Source organism: Rhinatrema bivittatum, chromosome 2 (genome assembly GCF_901001135.1).
Source record: "Rhinatrema bivittatum chromosome 2, aRhiBiv1.1, whole genome shotgun sequence".
Lineage (NCBI taxonomy): Eukaryota > Metazoa > Chordata > Amphibia > Gymnophiona > Rhinatrematidae > Rhinatrema > Rhinatrema bivittatum.
Window position 1 is genome coordinate 295,324,388 of NC_042616.1, and position 23,816 is coordinate 295,348,203.

The 23,816-nt window shown below is 41.5% G+C and overlaps 1 protein-coding gene across 1 annotated transcript in view; it reads left to right on the forward strand.

Moving 5' to 3' along the window:
• Positions 1-23,816, forward strand: part of SUSD5 (sushi domain containing 5) — a 368,081-nt gene that overhangs the window by 163,193 nt on the left and 181,072 nt on the right. The window contains exon 3 of the mRNA XM_029587083.1: positions 11,165-11,283. Within this exon, the coding sequence (XP_029442943.1) occupies positions 11,165-11,283 (119 nt within the window). The remainder of the gene's footprint in view (positions 1-11,164; positions 11,284-23,816) is intronic.

Here is a 23,816-nt window from a genome sequence, read left to right on the forward strand (position 1 = left end):
CTAGCCTTCTCTGTGCCCTGACCATTGCTTGATGGACTACGCTACAGACTCCTCCATGTCCAGAATTCTACATTGCTTGCCACGACCTCCACTTGCCACTGACCCTGATCCAAGCCTATCAGTGACGCCTCCTCTAGCCTATTCCCTGGATGTGAACTTACAAGGCTCAGGCCTTTCTTTGCTTAGGTGCCTCCAGTTCCCTTCCGTTCCATTGGCTCCTGACTTCCTGTAACGAACCCAGTCCAGGGTAGGACTATGCCACCTATCGACTGCTGTCTCTAGGCTGAACCACCTTACTTCACAAACCAACCTTGAGGCCCACCTAAGTCCTGCCGGCCCCAGCACCCAAAGGCTCAACCCATGGGGAACGAGGGCTGGTATAGGTGAAGCTCCAGCGGCCTCTATCTTCAGACCACTCCACCTGCTGACAGTGGGGACCCGTAGGTCTGACAGTGGGGACCCTTTAAGTGTACACTTAAAGGGTAACTTCTACACTTAAAGGGTAACTTCCAGTTGCTCACATGTGCCCATTTACATATGTATATGGGCGCAAGGAAAGTTACTACAGTATTTTATAACCTGCATGGAAAAGATAGGCTCAGGATTTAAAATACAAGTACATATGCATGCATAAATGCTATGTAAAAACCACAAGCCATGCAAGTTCAGACTTATCTGGATAAATGCTGATTTATCCAGCTAAGTAGCTGCACTTAGATGGACAAGTAGATCTTTTCAGACTTATCTGGCTATGTCAGCCTCATGCTACTTAGCCAAATAAATCAGAATGTAGCCATATAAGTGCTGTTACTTATCCGAATAAGTTCAAATTTGTCCAAGTAGCAGCAAAGGCGCAACTTAGCTGAATAAGTTGGAAATCAGCCGGATAAGTGTGCACAAATCATATATCTGTATATTTGTACTTCCAATTTTAAAAGGATATGTGTGTAAATTGTAATCGCGTTAATTTGATCCTTTTCCATGCTTAAGTCATGGATTTTATAACAAGCGCTCGGCAATGAAATAACCAGTTTTACCAATGAGTCTACCAGTTCGCCCAGTCCAACTGCAGCTCGTGAAGACCAGTTTGAAGTCCCTTTATTGTACCCAGACCCTCTGACACTATCAGTCAATCAATTTGTGGTGCATTCTACCACCTTAGGTATTTATGAGCAGGTATTTCATTTTGTTCACGAGCCTCCTATGTGTCACTGTGTCATTTTTTCACTTTAATGATATTTACGATCACTTACACCAGATATTGAGCAGAAGTAAATATACGCAAGTAAAAGACGTAAGCGCGTCACTTTGGCAGGTTTTAAAATAGCTTCTCGTGGTTGTGCAGATTTGAACTGCTTTCTCTATTTTGTCATTATATTTGAGATCAGTAACATCATCATGCACTCATTCATAACTATTCAGGTAAAAATATATACGTTTTGGATCAGGTTACAAAGGAATTGTACCCAGAGACTAAATGGAACAAATCCTTAGTAAATAGAGCCATTGTATCTATAAGGAAGATCTATACACAGCCAATTATTAGACTATCATACTGGGGCTATTACTAAACACATGGGCCCTGCTGTCAGTGCAGGATGCAAGGCTCTGAGAGTCTTATGAGGTGCACGTGAGTCTCTCACACATTTAGTTTAGCATGCATTCTCTAATTATCCTGTGTTTTTAATAGAAGTGTAACATACTATAAGCTGTCACAGCGGTTCAGGCCTGTTAGCTCAAATCCCAGACTCCCATCTGCTCCAGAATTGGATAAGCTGTTTATTGTTGCAACTGTCACTGCCCGACGTCTCCACTCCGCCCTCTTTACCTCTGTGGCGACTCCCTCCGGGGTTGAAGGATGGCTGGCTGCCGTGGCGTCTCCCTGCCGACTTCCTCCGGCGTCCCTGGACTGGACCGACGCTGAAAATCTGCCATGTTGCCTGAAGCCTAGGGCGTGCGCGCGCTCCGATTGAAATACCAGCAAGGGTGTGAACCTCAGGGGCGTCCCCCTGAGATAACGTCATCCACTTCCGATATTTAAAGGTCTCTGATATAGCAACAAACTGAGTTAGCAAAGGATTCATTCTAGCTACTCTGCCTCCTCAGATTTACCAGAGGTACCCGCTCCTCGGGGGCCTCGCTCTCTCTTTGCCTTTCAGGTTACAGACAGGAACCAGTACTCGCTCCTGGAGGGCCCTCGTTCCTGACTCTCTGCTGAGCTATCACTGCCTACATCATCGTGAGTTGCCATTGCTCTCTCAAAGCTTTCCCTGGAACCAGGTACTCGCTCCTCGAGGGCCTACCCTTCCCAACTGCTGAGCCTCTCCGAGACCATTATTGTGAGTGTTGTCATCTAGTTCTGTTCATGAACTCTGCATACCCTGCCTACTCATTGTCTACAGTTTCTCAACAGCTCAGCCATCCTGGGATCACTGTTCCAGTATCTGAGGGGCTTCAGCCCTGCTGGGCACTTCAGCTCACTACTGCCACCTCTGGTGGTTTCAAAACCTGTTTAATAAAAGAACTAGTGTGTGTCTGTCTCCATACTCTAAGCCTAGCTGGTGGTCCCTCTCGGGATCTTCCACGGGGGGCGTGGTCATCTGCCACCGGCCCAAGGATCCACCCACAACTAACATCAGTATTATTACAGATTGATACTCCCCTATCTGATTGCTCCTCCCATCAGCATAGCGGATTATTACAGATTGCTAACTCCTACATTTATAGGGGTAGATCTTTAAAAACTACGCGATCGCTACAGGCCACTACCGGATCCCTCCAGAGAGTTACCATCAGGAGAAGACTTCCCTGGCATACCCCGCTTTGCGGGCCAGTACAGGGATATCTGCATTGAGCTGCTTTACTACTTCAGACAGTGTCTTCTCTCCATGCTGTGGGTATTTCCCACAATCCAGTACAATAAAGTCTGTCTCATCTGTGTCCATCTCTACTGAGGCCACGCCTACCGCAGTGAATCCCCACAGGGCTCCTCCCTGTGGGTGGAACCAACTCTCATTACGGTCCAGGGTCCACAACCACACCAGATTATAACAGTAGGCATGTGCCAGCAGCAATACTCCATGATGGAATTAGGGTAGGGGTGGTCAAACTTTTTTGTGCTAGGGCCATTGTTGTCCATGATGGGGCCGGGTGGGGGGGGGGGGGGGTGTCCCTTGGAGTTCATCATTAAAAGCATATCATAACTACAATAAAATAGCAATAATCATAAGTATGGAGCACAGCAGAATTAGGACAGTGCATATTACAATTCAACATGCAAAAAATTATATATATTCAAATGCTGGTGTCAACGCAGTAAAACGGAATCCCTTACTGTTAAACACATTGTAAACTGTACTACAATCCCCTGTGAAAAAAGACACTTAAAACCTTGCCATACCATATAATTACAGCACTGACTCTCAGGACTTGAACAGCATCAAACTTATTTATGAAGAGGCAGCAATGCAAATATTACACTAGTCCCCAGAACACTAATATACAACCTATTGGAATAACAGAACATGCTGGACTGCTACCAATTTCTACAGAGGAACTGCCACAAAGACGGAACACAGACTGACCCTTACCTAATACAGAAATAAGAAACTATGAATTAGAAACAGAAACATGCTGACAAAACCAAATTAGAAAGCCTGAAAAAACAGACTAGTGGACCTTTAAAGAAAAAGCAAAATACAAAAATATAACAAATGCACATTCCCAAAGATAGCATATATATATATATATATATATATATATATATATGCTATATTTTACCTTTGTTGTCTAATCATTTTTTTCTAATCGACTGCTGCTATCTCTTTTTTCCACTTTTCCTTTGTTGGTCTTTTCCTAATTTTTTTTCAGGGTCTCTCTTCTCTTTCCATTTCTTTTCTCTCCTCCTATCTTCTTCCCTTCCTCCCTCACACACCAAAACAGGTTCAAGCTTTCCCACAGGCTCCTCATACACATACACACAAACTCTCTTTCTTACATGCTCTTCCACTCATACAAGCTCTCACTCTCACATGCTTACTCATATGCGCTCCCCCCCACACACATACACACGGACACACTCACTCTTGCATGCTCTCCCAGACATACATATATTTACTCACATGCTCACACATGCACACAAGCTCTCTCTCTCATATGTTCTCTATCACACACATATAAGCTCTTAATCTCACATGCTTTCCCACACATACTCAACATGTTCACCAACACACAAGCTTACTCTTACATATTCTCCCACAAATGCACATAATCTCTTACTCATATTTTCTCACACACAAACAAGCTCTCCTACATGCTCTCTCACACAAGCTCTCATTCTCGCATGCTGTGCCCCTGCCCCCCACACATACAAGCTTTCAGTCTACCACTCACACACAGAGGCTTCCATATAGACACAGGCTCCCACTGTCTCTCTCTTTCTCATGCACACATGCTACCATTTTCACCACATATGCACAGGCTCCCACTCTCACATGCACACATATAAAGCATCTTCAGCTAATTCCAGACTCCCTTCTTTGGCTGCCACAAGATGGGATCCACAGTGGTCTCGCTGCAGCAGGCCATCTCCTTAGGCCACCGTGAGATGGGGTCTGTGGCAGCCTCACTGCAGCAGATCTTCTCCTTTGGCCTCTGCATGATGCAAGGCCTCTTCTTCTCTGCTGCAGGATGGGATCTGTGGTGGTCTCACTGATGCAGGCCTTATCTTTCAGCTGCTGCAAGATGAGATTCATGGCCCTTGCTGCTGCAGGCCTTCTCCTTAGCTGTCGTGAGATAGCATCTGTGGCGGCTTTGCTGCAGCAGGTCCTTTTTTGCCATCACAGTATAGGATCCACTGTGGTCAGTCTTCAGGCCTCTTCAGGTTTCAAAAGACTTGGTGGGCCACAGCTAATTCTATTTTTTAAAGACTTGATGGACTGGAAGGGAAGGTAAGGATGAGCTGGATTTGGCCTGCAGACTGTAATTTGTCCTCCCCTTAATTAGGGGCATGGCAGGTAGGCTTATGCCAGCAAGTCCTCCATGGTGGTGTTAGGGGTTTGACAGCTAGCCATGAGGCAGCAAGCCCCCTATGGTGGTACTGGGCCCAGTGTATCAAGCAGCAGATAGACATGACAATGATTTCAGAAGGAAAGCATGCTCAGTCTTCAACATCAGTGACCCTGGATCCACAGAACGGTGATTAGTTGGTTTAGAAAAATGCTTCACTGTGATCTCTTTGATAATGAGTCTTGCCAACGTCTGACAAAGCATACATGACTCACTGGGCTGGCTGCTAATAGCTGTACTGTAACAATTCCTACTGACTGTATTGCACCTGTTATTGTCCATAGACTTTAATGGCCCTAGAAATGAATGGGGTAAATGGATGAAATCAATCAGATTTGTTTAATTAGGAGGACCCTCTCAATTTGTTTCGGGGTCTCCTGAAAGAAATGAATTAGACCCAGTTTGTTTTGGGATGCCCATTTGTTTTAAACAAATGCACATCCCTAACACATATTTACCAGCAGACTCTTGAAAAAAGGGAGGAATTATGAACTCCTTCCGCAGCCTCTCCAAGCACCCTAGTCTCCCAAAAGTGTTCTAAAAGGGCGCCCCAAGGCTCACTTTGGGATCTAGGTTGCATAGCCCAACAGGCTGTGAAATGTTAGCGGCAGCCTGACTGCCTCCCCCCCCTCCCCCCCTTTCTGTCTGGTACCACTGAGATTAGGATTGTATGCAACATATCTTGGCTTAAGAGTGATGTTGATTCCTGTCATGGTATGTGCAAAACAGACCCATCTAGAGACACTACCCTGAGAGATACCATTATGTATTATATCTCATCATGATGTTATATCTGAAGCATAATTATGTTTGATGCCATTCTATTCACTCTGCTTGGCTCCAATGAAAGTTGGCAGCAGTTCCTTTATGAAGAAGGTGAAGTGCTATAATAATTCCTTTACTTGGGTTAAGAAAGCTGGAATTTTATACCAATTCATCTCTTTCAACTCCCCTATATTAAACTGAGTAAAATAAAAATATTCTTGTGGCTTAGGGTTGTGTGTCATGTCTCCCTTGTGGCAGTCAGTAGGTGTCACTGTTATCCAATGCCCAGGACTCCTTTATTTCCAGGGGCCGTAATCTCTGTTTCCTTTCTGTTTCTAGTCCCAAATTCAAATATACAAACTGCCACTGGTCCGCGGGGCTGGCTTACCACTCAGCGTTCTGTCTCATGAAGCAGTTGTGCTAGCTGGATTTTTCAAAATTCCAACTTGTCTATGCCTCGGCTTGGTTACCTCTTTTATATCTTACTCTTAGCTCCTCTTTTTTCCTAATGTATATATTTTTTAATTTTATACTTTTTTTGTAATAAAAGGGGTGTATATTTTATAGTGGCCTCATTTGTAGATGCTTTTTCAGTGAGGCTGCAGATTGATGCCCTGTACTTCCGTATTAGATTTTTTTTAGTGCCTGCATGGTGTTCTGGTAAGGGTCTGTGCAGAAGTGCCATGACTTTTCCTTAGATGCATGATGGTGGGAAGAGCTATGCAGGAAGAGCTTTTAAAAACTGGGGTGTCATTGCAATGAAACATAAATCTGAACAAAAAGGGAGATCTTAATTATTTTATTTTAAGTACCAACTGATTGGTTTCTAAAATAGTTAATAGCTCTGCTGCAAAATTTCACATGGTCTTTCCATTATATAACTGAAATGAATCTTTCCTTGGTAATGCAACCTTTCCATATTCTTTTTGCATTTTACAGTAAATAATCAAGTTTATATCATGGGGCTTCATCAGTTTATCTATTTATTTAACTCATAAAATTTATAACCCGCTGAGCCACGTATCTCAGTGGGGAACAACAGCACATTCATAACTAAATCATAAAATTACATATTACAAACAAACCTTCTAAAATTGAAAGCACAATAAAAGTCAGTTTTGTAAACAGATAAACCTTTAGCATGTCAGTCATGATTCAGGAATAAAATGAGGCACTGTATAATACTGCACTAAAATTCTTGAATGCACAGTACATCGTGAAGCTGCCACTAATGGCAGGGTGACTCTGACAGTGCTCGATGTTGTCACAGTGTGCCTCAGCTCACTGATATTGCCAGAATGGAACATCAAAGTAAAAAGAGGCTCCAAAGTAGGTGCTCTTAATCTAAAGAGTACAATTTTTTGGTCCTGGTATTTTTCATAGGTACACTGGAACATATGGTGACCGTGACATTCTTACCAGGATACTGCAGTAGTTTATTCTTGCCTTCCATAGCCCATAGCAACAGGTCTTTGCTGATGCAAGTGTTAGCCAGGCCTGACCCTCCTTAATATTTGAGATCTGACAAGCTCAGGGTCTCCCAAGACAGTGCTGCTGGGGGCTTCATGGGGTTACATGAATGGAATTCTACACACCCAGATATTGAAGGCAATCCACCTTCTTTCTACACAACAAATAGCCTCTCCTGTGTCTTTAAAACCCTCATGCAGGGAGGTCTGTAGTGATGAATTCCCTGAGATAATGCACTTTTTATGACTTTTCTGTTCCTTTCCAGTATGTTTCAGTTAAGCACAGCTCCTTCTATAATTTAAAAAAAAAAAAAATCACTAAGCAGCAAGAATATTCTAATAACTACATTTCTCTAAAGAAGTATTCCGGTCTTTTCTGGTCTAATTATAAAAGTTCGCAAAATAGATTACAATGAAGTGAGACAGAAGTGGTATTAAATGCATGAATATGATCTTGAACAAGTAGATGTGACTTGGTTATTTTCACTTTCGAATAATAGAAGGACTAGGGGGCATTCCATGAAGTTAGCAAGTAGCACATTTAAGACTAATCGGAGAAAATTCTTTTTCACTCAACGCACAATAAAGCTCTGGAATTTGTTGCCAGAGGATGTGGTTAGTGCAATTAGTGTAGCTGGGTTTAAAAAAGGTTTGGATAAGTTCTTGGAGGAGAAGTCCATTAATGGCTATTAATCAATTTTACTTAGGGAATAGCCACTGCTATTAATTGCATCAGTAGCATGGGATCTTCTTAGTGTTTGGGTAATTGCCAGGTTCTTGTGGCCTGGTTTTTGGCCTCTGTTGGAAACAGGATGCTGGCCTTGATGGACCCTTGGTCTGACCCAGCATGGCAATTTTTTATGTTCTTATGTTCTTATGTTTTCTGTTCAGTTTGTTTTATTGCACCTTTCTGATATAGGTTAAGGGTGGGAGAATGCTTTTTTCCTGATATCTTGAAACTCTTTTTATATGCCTTAGTGATGCTTTTGCATGGAGAAAGGACTTCAGTGTGAGAGCGGGTTCCACTATTATAATGAAATAATATTTAAGGCAGGAAAGGTCAGAGATTAGGTGAAGTAACTTTCATGCTGGCAGCATAACACTGAATAGACGCTGTTCAGTAGCTGTTTTTCTCCAAGACCCAGAAAGGGAGAAAGCCGTTACTGAATAGGGGCCAATGTTTAAAGTGCTCCGCCCTAAAGTTGCTTTTTGAGCTGAATAGTGTTGCTGAGTAATCTGGGCCACCATGCAATTTCCAAGCTGTAGCAGTCGGCAGAAAATGCCCATTCAGACTGTGGCTTTCTCACCTTTGTGCAAGTGACATACAAACTGTATAAAAACTGAAGGTAACGAAACAGAGACAGTGTCCATCTCATGCACTGCCACCTTTTCTCAGGTGGGTGCAGACCCAAAGCCCCTTGGCCCTGTGCTCCCACGGTGCATCCATGGTGAAAATATTCACAAGAGGGGGGCTCCTTTTTTTGGCCATTCTGTTTGGCTATAGCATGTGATATCTTTGAACATTTGTACCATACACCCAGTAGTCATCACTTCCTGTAAGATGTTGTCTAAGATTTCAAAGGTTTTGAAATTTGAACTTAAAAGTACAGAGGTTTCCAGTTGTAATTGGTAGTGAACTCATTCTACAATTAACTTATATCAATAATTTAGTGATTTATGTAGCAGTGTTAATCCACACAGACAGAGCGGAGTAAAGAGCACACACATTTAGATAAACAGCAACAAAGTAATGTGCGGCAATTAATTATACTCTTGTGTGCAAGAGTTTTTACCTTTTCAAGACGCCTGGCTCGGCTGCAGAAACTTAATAGTATATAGCCGTCCGCACACATGTAACCCCATCAATACGTAAGTTTTTTGAGACCTTCGGGTCCGTCCTTTGAATTTTCCGTGCTGTCTCACGATGATTCCAGAGAAGATACTTATCTTCATTCCCTTCACACTTCCCTAAGTACAAGAAGATAGTTCCTCCGGGATTCTCTTCATTTGAAGTCTGGGTCTTACTGCTGCATTACCACGGATCCGCCGCGACTTGAGCTGTTGATTTCACTGTTATCAAGAAATCTTGGACTTGGTCCCCCTGACGCAGCCTGACGCGAACCACGGCCGTGTCGGGGCTTGTTTGATGACTTATTTTACTCTATAGTTGACCTGTTGTGCACAATTGTTGTGTGCACATTGAGCATTAAAATTTCTCTAAAACAGTATTGTTCAGTATAATTAATTGCCGCACATTACTTTGTTGCAGTGTTAATCCACACAGGATCCTAATATATTTTGCAATCCTAGCACTTCATCACTATGCTGTCCTTGCTGCTACCACTTGAAGAGTGGCTTGGGAACCAGTGTTTATCCGTGGACCTTAAAACTGTACAAAAAGACCAATGTTTTAATCATTTTTACCGAAACTCAAATGTTTTTTTATCAAGGGACAGATAGATAGCTTCCCATGAACGTCGCAGAGTCTGAGACAGATCCCACAACCTCCGCAGTTCTTCTGATTCATGAATAAATTCATATAATTTTTTCAATGAATGCTCTTCTCCTTTTTTCCCCCACTGTATTTTTTCCCCAGCTACACTCGTGGTCACACTAGACAACCCAAAACGTCCTACTGGCCAAAGAGAAGCCTCCTCCAAGGAGACTCTTCAGGGTCTCCCATATAGTAAACCACCTCTAGAATTTACAGGAGCCACTAGCCGTGCCAGGCAGGAGACCTAAACCTCAGCCACAAGACAAACCAGCGCGATCCATCCATCAGCTACTAGAGCACCCCTTTTCCCATGTACCCTTAATTCAGATCATCAGGTACTTCGTACATCAAAGACTGATGCACCTTCAGTATGCCAGTGTCAGCAGCCTCTCCTGGTAGAGTCTCAAGGTTGCACTGCTGGAATCTGGTCTCCTGTGATATTGTGCCTACTGCTAAACATAGTGCTATCTGCCTGCTTCTTTATCTGAGGAGTCGTGCACATGAAATGGACCTAATCATTTCTGTGGCCCTATTATTTATTCTAGAATGAAGTTATCACTTAGTGCTCTACTTTGTTATTATAGTATTGCACTTCATTTATTACAAACTTTTGACAGAAAACTAGTATTCTTTTTAACTCTGCCTTTCTCTCATTAAAGTTTTATATTACATATTGCTTCAGTGATTTGTTTAGAATTAACATGCCTCATGACCGATGAATTATGAATGGGCTACATGATGTGACGAAAAGCTTATGATAGTCTTGATCATCTTACGCTTCAGAGTTATGAAGTGAGGTTATGGTGGGGACTTGCAGAAACATGTTCTTAATATAGTACTGCATGTTCAGCTCTGTTTCACCGAAGTCCAAACATTCTGCATACACATTACTTTTTTCATAAATATCAAACTCCAGTGTTTAGGGGCCACCAACAGACCTAGTTTTCAGGATGACCACAATGAGTAAATTAACCATAAAATGGAACCTCTACATGCAAGTAAATGCTATGCATATCATTGTAAGTATCCTGAAAATTAGAACTGCTGGCCACCCTTGAAGAGCAGAGTTCTGTACCCTTCAGACTGATACTGATGCACATTAAATTATATATAAAATAAAAATAAATAAATATTCTGTCTTCCCCTCACTTCCTTTCCGTAGCAGAGAACATCAATTACTGCCGGACAGGATCTTTTTTTCCAAGTTCTCTAAACAGTTCTGCGATTCTGAGTTAGAGGTTGATATGAACGTGTCCGGTAGCTTGTGCCTGAAGTGAAGACAAGTGATTGAGATTCACCATAATTGGGCTTTCCTTGTGCGTTTTCTCCACTATTTCCTAACTATGTTTTTATAATTACTTTGTTTCAGGACAACTGTTTGTAGCAAGTCAGGAAGTGGGCCGCTGAATTTGAAAGCCATCAATGTTAAAACTGAAACCGATGCAAGTCCAAGTGACAGATACGATGCCTTTTGTGTAAAGGATGAAGGTCAGTGTTGCCGTGTCCCTGAAAACACATATAGTTGTGTATGCTGATCTAGCAGCACTAGGCTTCTCGTGGTTGTGCAGATTTGAACTGCTTTCTTTATTTTGTCATTATATTTGAGTTCAGTAACATCATCATGCACTCATTCATAACTATTCAGGTAAAAATATATACGTTTTGGATCAGGTTACAAAGGAATTGTACCCAGAGACTAAACGGAACAAATCCTTAGTAAATAGAGCCATTGTATCTATAAGGAAGATCTATACACAGCCAATTATTAGACTATCATACTGGGGCTATTGCTAAACACATGGGCCCTGCTGTCAGTGCAGGATGCAAGGCTCTGAGATTCTTATGAGGTGCACGTGAGTCTCTCACACATTTAGTTTAGCATGCATTCTCTAATTATCCTGTGTTTTTAATAGAAGTGTAACATACTATAAGCTGTCACAGTGGTTCAGGCCTGTTAGCTCAAATCCCCCAAACTAGTAACTCTTTAGTTGAAACAACTGTTAGCCAAGTTCATGACAGCTATTTTCTTGTAGGAAATGTAGCCCCCCCACTATTTGTTCTGCTTTTTCTTAATTCCTGTTATTTGTTGCTAATCTTTTTTTTTGCTGTCTTTTAATCTTTCCACTCAGTTACCAGTTTTATTTTTTTTCTCCCCTTCCTGTCCTCTCACCAATCTCTTCCCCCCTCTGCTGGTGCTTGCCTCTCCCTCCCTCCCCCCCTCCCATACCACTTTTTGCTCATCTTTCTCAACCTCTTAGCCTTTAAGTCTTTCCCCAGTGGACTTCTCTGTTATCCTTGCATTCAGCTTCTCCGCCTAGCTTATTTCTTTTCTCAACATTTCCCTTCCCAGCATCTTCCTTTCCTCCTAACCTATTTAGAGCACCAGCTTTTTGGTCTCCAGCTTCTCACTTTCTCTAACTTGTCTCATTTCTCCAACCTTTTTTTTTTTTTAATATCTTTCTTTTTATTTGAATTCCATATAACAAAACAACAAATTAAGGCAACACCATTCAAGTTACAGCAATCAAGCTATAACATAGATGTCATCACATAATCATTTAAAGCTGAAGGTTCTTCTTTTAGTATCTAGTTGTTTGTTAAACTCAAATACAACATCTGTGGAATTGCTGTGAGCCCCAGATATTCTTTTCTTGGGAAAGCTGAAACTAGGAGTTTACAGATTGGGAAATAAATTGTTATCATTCATGATAATTGCGGCCAGACTGACAGTTGCTGCCAAGTGGAAAGATTCTCTGATGCTGAGTGTAGAAGATTGACATATGAGATTGCAGGACATTTTAATCGATGAAGAAATTAATGTGGGTTAGAAATGAGAGTCCTTATAAATATTGGGGTACATGAAAACTCTTTTTAAACTATGGCGAGGGTAAAAGGAGAAGTTAGGACATTTTAGAAGGCAAAATTTAATATATTGTAAAGGAATATTACCCAAACAAGATCATGTTATATTATTTGCTATCTCTAATTTTTTTCCAAAATGTTTGCTTTTCAGTGCATTCCCACCACATATGAATTTAGCTTCCAGTCTGCTCAAAATTTCTCCAATACAAACCAAACCTGCTCCTCACAAATTCCTGCTGGGTGTCATGTGCCTTCTCATCATTTTCACTCATTTTCATAGATTTTGCTGCTGTCTTAGCTCTGGCTCACATTTGTCCCCATACCACCTCTGAAATTGAAATATGGCAGCCTCTTTCCCAATTCTGGCAGTAATGGGGACTACAAGAATCTGTATCCAGAAGGACCTGATACTCTCTCAATGTCAATCCCTTTAAGTAAACTTTTTATTCTTGCTATTCTTGTTTGCCCTCTCCCAGTCACCCGCCTGTGTCCCTCCGATCAGTCCTTCTGTCCTTCCTTGATGGATCTGAGATGTTGCTGGGCAAACACAAATCCAGTCTCATCTATTTCTTTTACACAATTGTATGCACTTTGTCTCTACTCCTGGCCATTGGCTCCCCAGAATGCACACATTATGCAGCATAGCCTGCAGACAGCACAACTGTCTCCTTTTTTTCTCTGCTGTTGCTGGGTAGAGAAAAATGGAGGTCCATGTTCAAAGAATATCCAGCTAAGAAAGTTAGCCAGTTAAACATATCCTGTTAACTTAGCTGGGATATTCAGCAGAATGGCAATGCTGCTGAATATACCTGGATAGGTTTGAGTTGGACGGATATGCTTAGTTGGCTTAACTTTAGCCCTGCTCAATAGCAGGTTTAACATCCAGCTAACTTAGCCACATAAGTCTGAATATTGCTAATTATCTGGCTAAATTAGCCAGATTAGTAGCTATGCCCTAGAATATGCCATACCTCGCCCTTGGACTTATATGAATAAATAGTTATTTGGCTATTATACAGGAACATCGGTATATAAAATCAAAATAAATAAATAAATAAGTAGTGGCCACTGAACATGGCTGAATATTCAAATGCCACCACTTAGCCGAATAAGTCTGAACTTATCTAGCTAAGTGGCACTGATTATTGGGTGCATGATGCATAGGTAGGATCTGACAAATGGGTCTTCTTGAGTGGATCCAAACTCCCTAAATTCAGACTATACATTGGTTAGTCTAATTGGGCAGAATAGTTTATCCAATATTATTATTCGTACAAACACAGAAATAGAATATGGCAACTGTTGAAGAACTGAAGACTGTTCTAATCTGCTCAATTACTTATATTTGCAATATTATGATCATGGTTGATCTCTGGCTTTCCCTTCACTTCTTCACAATTAAAACTTCTCTTTGCTTATCCCATTCTCTCTTGAATTCTATTACTGTGCAACCTCTGGTTCACTTATTCTCTTGACTTAGGGGCACATTGAGAACTGAGGGGCCAACACTCACTGATGGGCTTCTGCATCCATACTCTGGTACAGAAACTGGTTAGGGCAGATTCACATACCTGGCAGCTTTCCTCTGCTCCAGAATGTAAATCCACGTTGCCACCACAGATAGAATAATCTCCATTTGAAACAAAGAGTAGAAGACCTACTTCTTTTCACTAAAGATCACCTGCTGATTCTTTCACTCAGAATCTTCCTGGTCTCAAAGGTCTGCTCTCTCGCCTTTGAAGGTTTAGATGCTCCAACCTTGAACCCTAGCTGCCTTCTCTGGAGAAGAGCAAAAAAGACAGAAAACAGGGAACCTTCTGAGCAACTATGCTATACAGAAATGACTTTCCATGCAAGAAACCTCCAAATGAGGAGGGTCTGAAAAACTATTATACTCTCTTCATCACCTGCAATTGTGGAGGCACTTAAGTAATTGTTCAGCTGGTTTTTACTTCCACTGCCTTCACAAGAAGGCTGTTCCATGCACTCATGAAAAATATGTTTTACTGCCTTCTCCCTTTAAGTCTCATACTGCAACATTACCTCTTATTGTAGAGTTTCCTTTCACTGAAAAAGGTTTGCTACTCATGCATTATTTACTGTATACCTTTAAGGTCTTTCAATGTTTATTTATTTCAATGTTTTGTATACCGCCATCCCATGTGAGAATCACTAGTTCATAACGGTTTACCGGAAAAACATTCATAAATAAAATGAGTGTTATAAAGAGGAAAGACATTCATAGAAATGGAAGTAATACAAATGTAGACTTCTAACGTAGAAATAGAGCTGGAATAAAGGGTTATCAAGGTGGGGGGGGGGCTATTGTTCAAGAATTATTAATGTTATCTGAGTCATGGGGAACTGGGTGTATCAGTCAAGTAGAAGGCATTATTGAATAGCCAGGTTTTTAAGTCGCTTTTGAATTTCTTTTTATCAGTTAGTGTTCGAAGTTCTTCTGGCATGGAATTCCATAGTTTTGGGCTGGCGACTGAGATCCCTCTATCTCTAGTTAGTGTTAGATGGGAGCCTCTTAAGTTCGGAATTTCTAGGAGGCCTTTGTTCTGTGATCTGAGAGTTTGTCAGGGGATGGGAGGTTTAAATGTTATTCCTAGAAGATCGTTATTGTTCAGGTTAATGTTGTTGTGTATTATTGCTAGAACTTTATAATATATTCTTGACTGAACAGGAAGCCAATGGAGAGCCATCAGAACTGGGGTGATGTGGTCAAATGTCTAAATCATTCCCTCTTTCTTTCCTTCCCATTTAGATATACATATTTAATTCCTTAAATCCAGGTTCAGCATTATAGGTGGGCACTGGGGGCACTACCCCCCCATCCCCAATCCCAGTTTTAATTTTATGCACCCCTCCCTAGTCCTTTCTCCTCTTCCTCCGCAATCCTTTCTCTCCATGATCCCGTCACCCTTGTGTGATTCTCTCCCTGCTGGTTGGCAGGGGGAAAGTGGCACCTCACGGTGTCTCTGCCTCCTTTTCCAGCCAGATTCACTCCGGCAATTTGAATATGCAGGCTCCCATAGTCTAACCGACAACCTACATCACCTCCTTTTTTTAATATGAAGAATGACGAACCCCATCATTCTTCTGGCTCTAACTACCATCTTGTTGCACTGTTTCACTATCTTGAGATCATCAGAAAGAATCACCTGAAGGCCTTTCTCCTGCATGGTGGTTTCACCAATATTTCATCTCCCATCTGGTGCCGCTCCCTCAGATTTCTGCATCCCCCCAAATGCAACATGCTGCACTTTTTTTTCTTTTTTGCATTGAAATTTAGCTGCCAAGCACTCAGTCATTCTTCAAGCTTTCTTAAATCATTCCTTATTGTGTCTATTCCCTCACAACTGTCTACTCTGTTACAGATCTCAGTGTCATCTGCAGAGCTTTCCTACTAAAATACTGAAGGGACAGGCATTAGAAGAGATCACTGAGGCACTCTATTGATCACCCTTCTTTCCTTGTCATCAAGTCCATTTACCAATATCCTCTGCTATCAACCAGTTTCTGATCCATTCTAAGTCCAAGTAACAAACTTAAGGGTAGATTTTAAAAGCCCTGTGCGCGTAAATCCAACCGGCGTGAACAAAAGTATGCCAGATTTTATAAGATATGCGCATATCATATAAAATCCAAGCCGCGCAACCTGCCTCCATTCCCTCTGAGGCCGCTCCGGAAATCGGAGTGGCCTCGGAGGGAACTTTCCTTCTGCATCCCCCCACCTTCCCCTCCCTTCCCCTCCCTTCCCCTACCTAACCCACCCCCCAGCCCTACCTAAATCCCCCCCTACCTTTGTTGTACAAGTTACACCTGCTTGAGGCAGGCGTAACCTGTGCGCGCTACCGCGCCATCCCCAGTCACAGGCCGCAGTGCCGGGGGACTCGGGACCGCCCCTCCCGGCCCCACCCCTGAACTGTTGCCACACCCCTGGACCCGCCTCAGACCACCCCCGGACATGCTCCGGACACACCCCCGGACTGCTGACACGCCCCGGACAAGCCCCCTCCCGCCCCTTTTATGAAGCCCCGGGACTTACGCGCGTCCCAGAGCTTTGCGTGCGCCGGCAAAATAGGCGCGCCGGCGTGCGAGTGCCCTGCGCGCGTAAATCCAGCATGATTTACGCACGCAGTGCTTTTAAAATCTACCCCTTAGAATAATTATTTGTAATAATAGGCTATGAAGTCCATATTCAGAGGGCATTTAGCCGGATAACTCACAAGTTTAATGCTGACTTTTGAATATTTAAACCATTTACCTGGCAAACGTTTAGCTGGATAATGAGATCTCTAGCTAAGGTTTAGCCAAGTAAGTGGGAGAAATATTCAAAAGCAGGCATTTAACCGGATAACTTGGGTGTTGTCCGGGTGCGTTTCTGGGAGTAGTTAGGTTAAACAGCTAAGTTATCTGGCGAACTCTGATATTCAGAGTTAGCCAGTCACATATCCAGCTGACTCTAATTGTGCTGTAGCACTGTCCTAAAGATATCTGGATAAACTTATCTGGCTATCTTTAAGGTAGCCATCTATATTCAATATTGTGGCTGTATTACTGAATATCCCTTCAAAGTTAGCCGGCTAACTTTGCAATCCAGCCAGTGACTGAATATAGACCCCTGTGTTGGTAGCTACAGTATCATTGTTTTGGCATTCCTATGTTTAATACACATGTGGACCACATTACAGCATTCATCACATTGTGCTTGATATTGACCAGGGATATGTGAATTATTTGATGTTGAACTTCAACCACACAGTTTGAAGCTGTTGGCAAAATCCATAGAATATTCCCCATAGAATCTCATGGAAATCTGCTGCTTGTCTGCTCAAATTCAGTGTGGATCTGTTGCATCACAAACCCCATTACTGATTTCGTTTAGTTGTTCATTACATTTTCCACAGATTGGATTTTGCTTTAAGTGGGCATTTTTTTGACAAGAGGTTTATTGAACCTTATTGATAAGCATTCACAATTTTCCAGGATCCTGAAATTGTTCCATAAACATCTTTTAATAAATTTGCTAAATCCTTAAGCAAAGCACTTGCTTGTGTGAAAACAAGATGGCTTCTGGTTGGAATATAATTGAATTGCTATATGAACCGCTGATATTTTGAAATGCTAATCATCCATAAGCATTTCCAGTCAAAGCCTGGATGCTATGGGGATCTCCTCGGTAGTGCTTTGCTGCACAGTCCCGCCAAGTAAATGTAATCTTGTTCACCTAAGCCAGCCTTTGTACAATACTAATGTAGCATAGGCACCATAGGCAGCATAGCGCTATGGTTATAGGTTTGGAACCTAGGGGAGGGATATGATAATTTCTCATATTCCACTTTGTGACTGATTGGCTCTGTGCTACGATTAAAGGACTGCTGAATCTGGGGAATGCTTCGTTTTGAAGTACCACAAGTTAATAAATAGCTTCTGATGATGCATTCCAGGTGAGAGAGAATACCTAATAATACCAATATCACATCAGAAATACATAAAAACTTGATAAAAGCAGACTTTGAGAGCCTGGTAAGCATGCCTCTGGGGACAGGCTAATATATTATACCCAGGATGATTGATTTGCTGTACCAGGCATTGCTGTTCATTACAAGAGGCGTGTAGTCAATTTTTATTGCGTAAATAAAATAAATACATGATTTATGTCCCCATCTGCACATACATAGAACCAGATGTACCAAGCCTTCTGACACAATGGAAGAAGTGGAGAGTACAATTGTAAAATCCTTATAATATCTGGTCACATTAAGCAGTCAGTGTTTATATGTAGCCAACAAAGGATTTATTTAATTTTTATGATGGAGATAAAATCATAATTAAATAAACAGATCATGAAATCCAGTGACAAAATATGTAAAATGAACCACCTTCTGGTTATTTATCATTATTATTATTATTAGTTTATACCAATGGACGAGTTCTAGTAGCTGTATTGCTCCTGGAGAAAACTAGAATCTTAAGCTGTGATAACTTTTCCTGGACCAGCATAAACCAAAGTTATAGTATAGAAGCTTTGGCAAGCACACAGGCTTCTTTGCCTTGTAATGGTCCTTTAAAAGATATCACAACTTTCCAAGACTCCGGTTAAAACAAATGAGAAATAATACAATGTTTCTATAAATCAATACATTTTGGTCAAACTAGCTACTGCAAATGGTATTGTGGCTTCTGGAGATTCCTGAATGTTTTTTAACTGGGGTTCTTAAATAGTTATGGTGGGAAAGTGGCCAGGAATATTTAGGTTCACCACAGAGATGGAGGCTAACCTGTAAAATTATTTAAGATTTATGATATATCAAAATCCAATGCATCTCTAACTTCTATATCACGGCAAACCAGACATGAAGTAGGGGTAAAGACTAATGACACATGCAGTCCATGAATGGCACTGTTTCCCATTTTGTGTGTGCATTTCAAGGTGTTATGTTTAATGTACAATGCTCTAAATCATACCAGTTCTGTATAGCTGTATTTGGGCAACTACTGGATGCCTTAAGTTCTGCTACATAGTCTCAGGGAAAATGTGTGTTCTAGGAGAAGGGCTAGTTCTATCTGTTACCGAAGCATGCTCCTGGTACTCTCTCTTCCATCGGAGTTCAGGTTCAGACATACACAGAGCTGAAGAGTTTTGTTTTCATCCAAATAATTTATCTGTAAGCTTTTTTTTTCTTATTGAGTTTATACTGGTAACTTTTATACCTACTGTATGAAAAACTTCTAATAAAATATTTAGCTGGTACTGTCTCTGCGATGTTCTCTTGCCTTATATTCCTGCTGGCAAGAGCAGAAATATGTGAAAAAAAAATTCAGCAAAAGAGAGAATGACAGAAACTCAGAATTTTTTATTTTGGCAGTGAGATTTATTTATTTATTTGTTTGTTTATTTATTTATTTATTATTTTGCTATACCGGCTTTCATGACAGGAATCACATCAAACCGGTTTACATTTAACAATGTGTGTAAAGTAGAGAGAACTCAAACCACAGAACAAGAACAAGGTTAGGAGAGTGTAGCAGTTACAATAAAACAGGGTGGTAAAAACTAGGATTTGGAAAAGAAAGGGGGAGATAATTGAGCAGCAAAATATTTACAGAGTAGCAAAATCGATTCCAATATAAATTTTACAGGGTATCAAAATTGATTCCAATAGAGTGCAAATATATAACAAATGACATTAATAACACAGTAATTGAAAAGATGGGGAAGTTAGTGTTTTCTTATTAAATCCATTTTTGATAAAGTGTTTATGATTTTGGGTAAGGTTCTCAATCGAGGCTTGGGAAGGCTTTTTTAAAAAGCCAAGTTTTTAGCCTTTTCCTGAACGTTACTAGGCAGGGTTCCTGTCACAGTTCGGCTGGAATGAAGTTCCATAAAGTTGGGCCTGCTGTCGAGAACGCTCTGACACTGAGAGATTTGTGTTGGTAAGTTTTGGCGTGTGGTACCTGAAGCGATTCTTTGTAAGATTCCCTAATGGGTATGGTGGAGGTGTGTTTTTTGAAGGGAATTAGTAAGTTGAACTGTGTATGTTGATGTATGACCTTGTAGATGGTGGTGATGGATTTGTTCATAATTCTGTAGTGAATCGGTAACCAGTGAAGGTCTTTGAGGATTGGTGAGATGTGGTCGATTCTCCTGGAGTTTGTAAGGATTCTGGCTGCTGTATTCTGTACCATTTGTAGGGGTTTGGTATGCGAAGCTGGGAGGCCCAGTAGTAGAGAGTTGCAATAATCTAGCTTGGAGAAGATTATTGCTTGCAGAATTGTTCTGAAGTCCTGAGTGTGGAAAAAGCGGCTTTATTCTTTTAAGGATATGCAGTTTATGAAAGCAATCTTTGGTAGTTTGGTTGATGAATGATTTAAGGTTGAGACGGTTGTCTAAGATGGCTCCCAAGTCTCTTACGTGTGAGGTTTGAAGGAGAGATGGTGGCTTTGAGGATGTATTGTAGTTTTCTGGGGATATAAGCAGGTATTCTGTTTTTGAAGCATTGAGTATTAAGTTTAGGCTGGTGAGGAGGTGTTTGATTTCTGTTAAGCAGCTGTCCCAGTATTCTAATGTTTTCGTAATAGATTCTTTTACAGGGATCACGATCTGAACATCGTCTGCAAAGAGGAAGTGTTCAGGTTTAGTTTCGTGAGCAGTTGGCAGAGTGTGAGCAGGTAGATATTAAATAGCGTGGGTGATAGAGAGGAACCCTGCGGAACCCCTTGGGAGGATGGAAAATAGTGGGATTCTTTGTTATGAATTTTTACTTTGTATCCTCTGTTCTCAAGGAAAGTTTTAAACCAATTCAGTGCTGAGCCTGTCACTCCTATGTTAGCCAGCTGTTTTAGCAGGAGGTGGTGGCTGACTGTATTGAAGGCAGCCGAAAGGTCAAGGAGGATTAGTAGGAAAGCTTGACCTTTATCGATGCCGGAGAGTAGGAAGTCCATAAGGGAGAGAAGTAGTGTTTCGGTGCTTGCAGCTTTGCGAAAACCATATTGGTTTGGGGACAGAATGTTGTGATCCTCTAGGTAATTAGATAATTGAGTGTTAACTAATTTTTCCATAACTTTGGCTATAAATGGGAGGTTGGAAATAGGGTGGAAATTATTAGGATTGCTGGCATTTAGGTTCGGTTTTTTTTAAGAGTGGTTTGATAGAGGCTGTTTTAAGGTCGTCTGGGTAGATACCATGGGACAGGGAACAGTTTATGATGTTGGCTAGGGTTTTTTGATATAATATCATTATAGAATAAAATGTGTAGAATAAATAGAATAAATGTGTAGAATGAATAAATGTGTAGAATAAATAGAATAAAATAAATAGAATAAAAATGTGTAGAAGCGGACATTTATGAAAAAATGTCCGCTTCTACACATTTTTTTCACCACAGGATTTAAGGGAACAGTGTTTGTCTGTGGGAACACCACAGCCTATTTTGCTTTCTTACATCTTTTCTTTTGAAAATTGACCATTTTCTGCTCTTCTCGTGGAAGTTCTCCCATTCGTGTCTGTGACGAATCAGTTTGCTGATATGAGAATTTAGTAGGAATGATCACAAAACTATTTCTGAAATGGAAAAGTTATTCTTTACACATCTAGAATTCCTTTGCTGTCTTGTGTGTTGTTCCTTATCATTTGGGAAGTGGGATGGGTCTCCTTTGATTCCCCAAAATTCAGCTATTGAATATTTTCCTTTTGAGGCTTAAGTTGTGCAACCTCCCTTTTTTTATTTAATTAACTGAGAACCAAGAAGCATTCTTGTCTCCTCCCAACCCCCAAATACAGTACAAATCATTAAGCTGTAAATTCTTGCAGGAAATCAGTAGGCGCCTTGAGGTGACGCCATCACTTTACATGGAACGGCCTGCAATCTGCCCACAGGTTTTCACAAAAATCTGCACTGCTGCTTTGGAGAGCATCAGAATAGCGGCCAAGGGAATGGCAAGAAGAGGAGAATAAAGAAGAGGAAGTCTGATAATCATCTTCTTAGTTTCCAGTCAGTCATCACATTTCAGTATGGTGTGCAGGGGGGGAGGTTTGAGCCGGAATTGAATGATTTGGGGGGGGGGGGCAAGGGTAACATGGGTGGGTGCTGTGGCCAGCCTCCCACTCTGCCCCTTCCCACCCCTTACCCCATCCTCTTTTGGGTCTTCAAGGCAGTGGCTACAAAACCCTTTCCGTTTCTGGCAATACCCTCTCTCCTGTTTCTTCAGTCTCCTGCCTTGCCGCTGCTGTTTTCTCCCTCTCTCTCTTTGGTTAAGGCATTCCTGAGCTTTCAAAGGGCAGAGAGGAAGGGGGATAATTAGCTGCGAAAAGTAAACAGAAAGACTTTGCTGGTCTCAAAACTTTTACAAGTCCAGCACAAGGGCAGTAGTGTTTCCCCTTCAGGTCATCCCTCTTAAAGAAGCAGAGGGTCATGGACTAGGAGCGATTCCAGTGCCTCCAGGCCCTCTAACTGCTGCACCTTATAAGAGATGGGAGGAGACCTTACTGCTAGGGGTGGTGGGGTTGGAGACAAAAGAGCCCAGGCCCCGCCCCCTCCAGGCCCACCTGTGACTACGCCCCTGAGCCTGCATTGTTTTGTGTAACAGAAGCTCGGCACCATGCAAAAAACAACTCAAGCCGGTTATAAATGTGCATTGCTGGGTCAGTGAGCTGCCAGGAGGGTCCGCTGTTGTCATAATGATGGCAACCCTTACTGGTGTGGTGCTGGAGGAGTGAACGTCAGTGATAAGTGACATTGCAAGATGAAACCCTGTACCCAGCTCATTCAACTAAAACAACCTGTTGCTTTTCCTTAAGTGGCACTGCTTTAGAAAAATATAATCTTGGTAGTTCCACTTCCTCACCTCAGTGTGATTTATCTTCCTACTTGGGGAAACTATTAATTTTGTTATGAGTGTGAGGCACTGCTGCTGGAGCCTTAGAAACATCCAATAGTAAATTGATCATTTTTTTATCAGCACAAGAGTCTGTGTTACTTGACCTATCCAATGAGACTATTAGATTTTTTTTTCAAAATGTTTTCATCAAAGGTGTTTCAAGTGTTTTTACTATCTCATGTCTGTCTAACTGCACCATGTAACCAGGATCTTAAGATAAAGAAACCATAGATACAAAATCTGTTTTGGGGTTTTTTTTTCAGATGTTTGTTTGTTTTAAAGTGGAGGAGAACATATGTCAGCTTCTGAATGAAGTCATGCACCAATGCTTCTGAGCTTTGAGCCTCAATTGACTTTTCTAGGTTGAGTAAAATTCATATTCCTGCAGGCACCCATTTTTTTTTCTATCCTAACAAAAAAACCCAGAACAAGCAGCACCTTGTCATGGCCTTCTGCATGAGTGCAAATCACATTTTGCTTGGCATAGTTCTCTGGCACAAGATACTGCTCAAACATTGCCTGTCTGGGGATGATGTATTTTGCACTTATCAGAGCTCTGCTTTTCTTCATATAACCTGTTGGTTATATGCAAGAAAGAATGATTAGCTCCTAAAGTGTTTGCTGGGTTTTTCTTTCAAGATATGTTCAGTGCAGTAACGTTTGTTTTTGGAGGGGGAAAAAAAGATTTGCCTTGAAAGCAGTACATAAGCATAGAAGCAAAGTATGCATTTCTCTATTCCCAAGATTTGCAGGCAGCTGAATTTCCACTT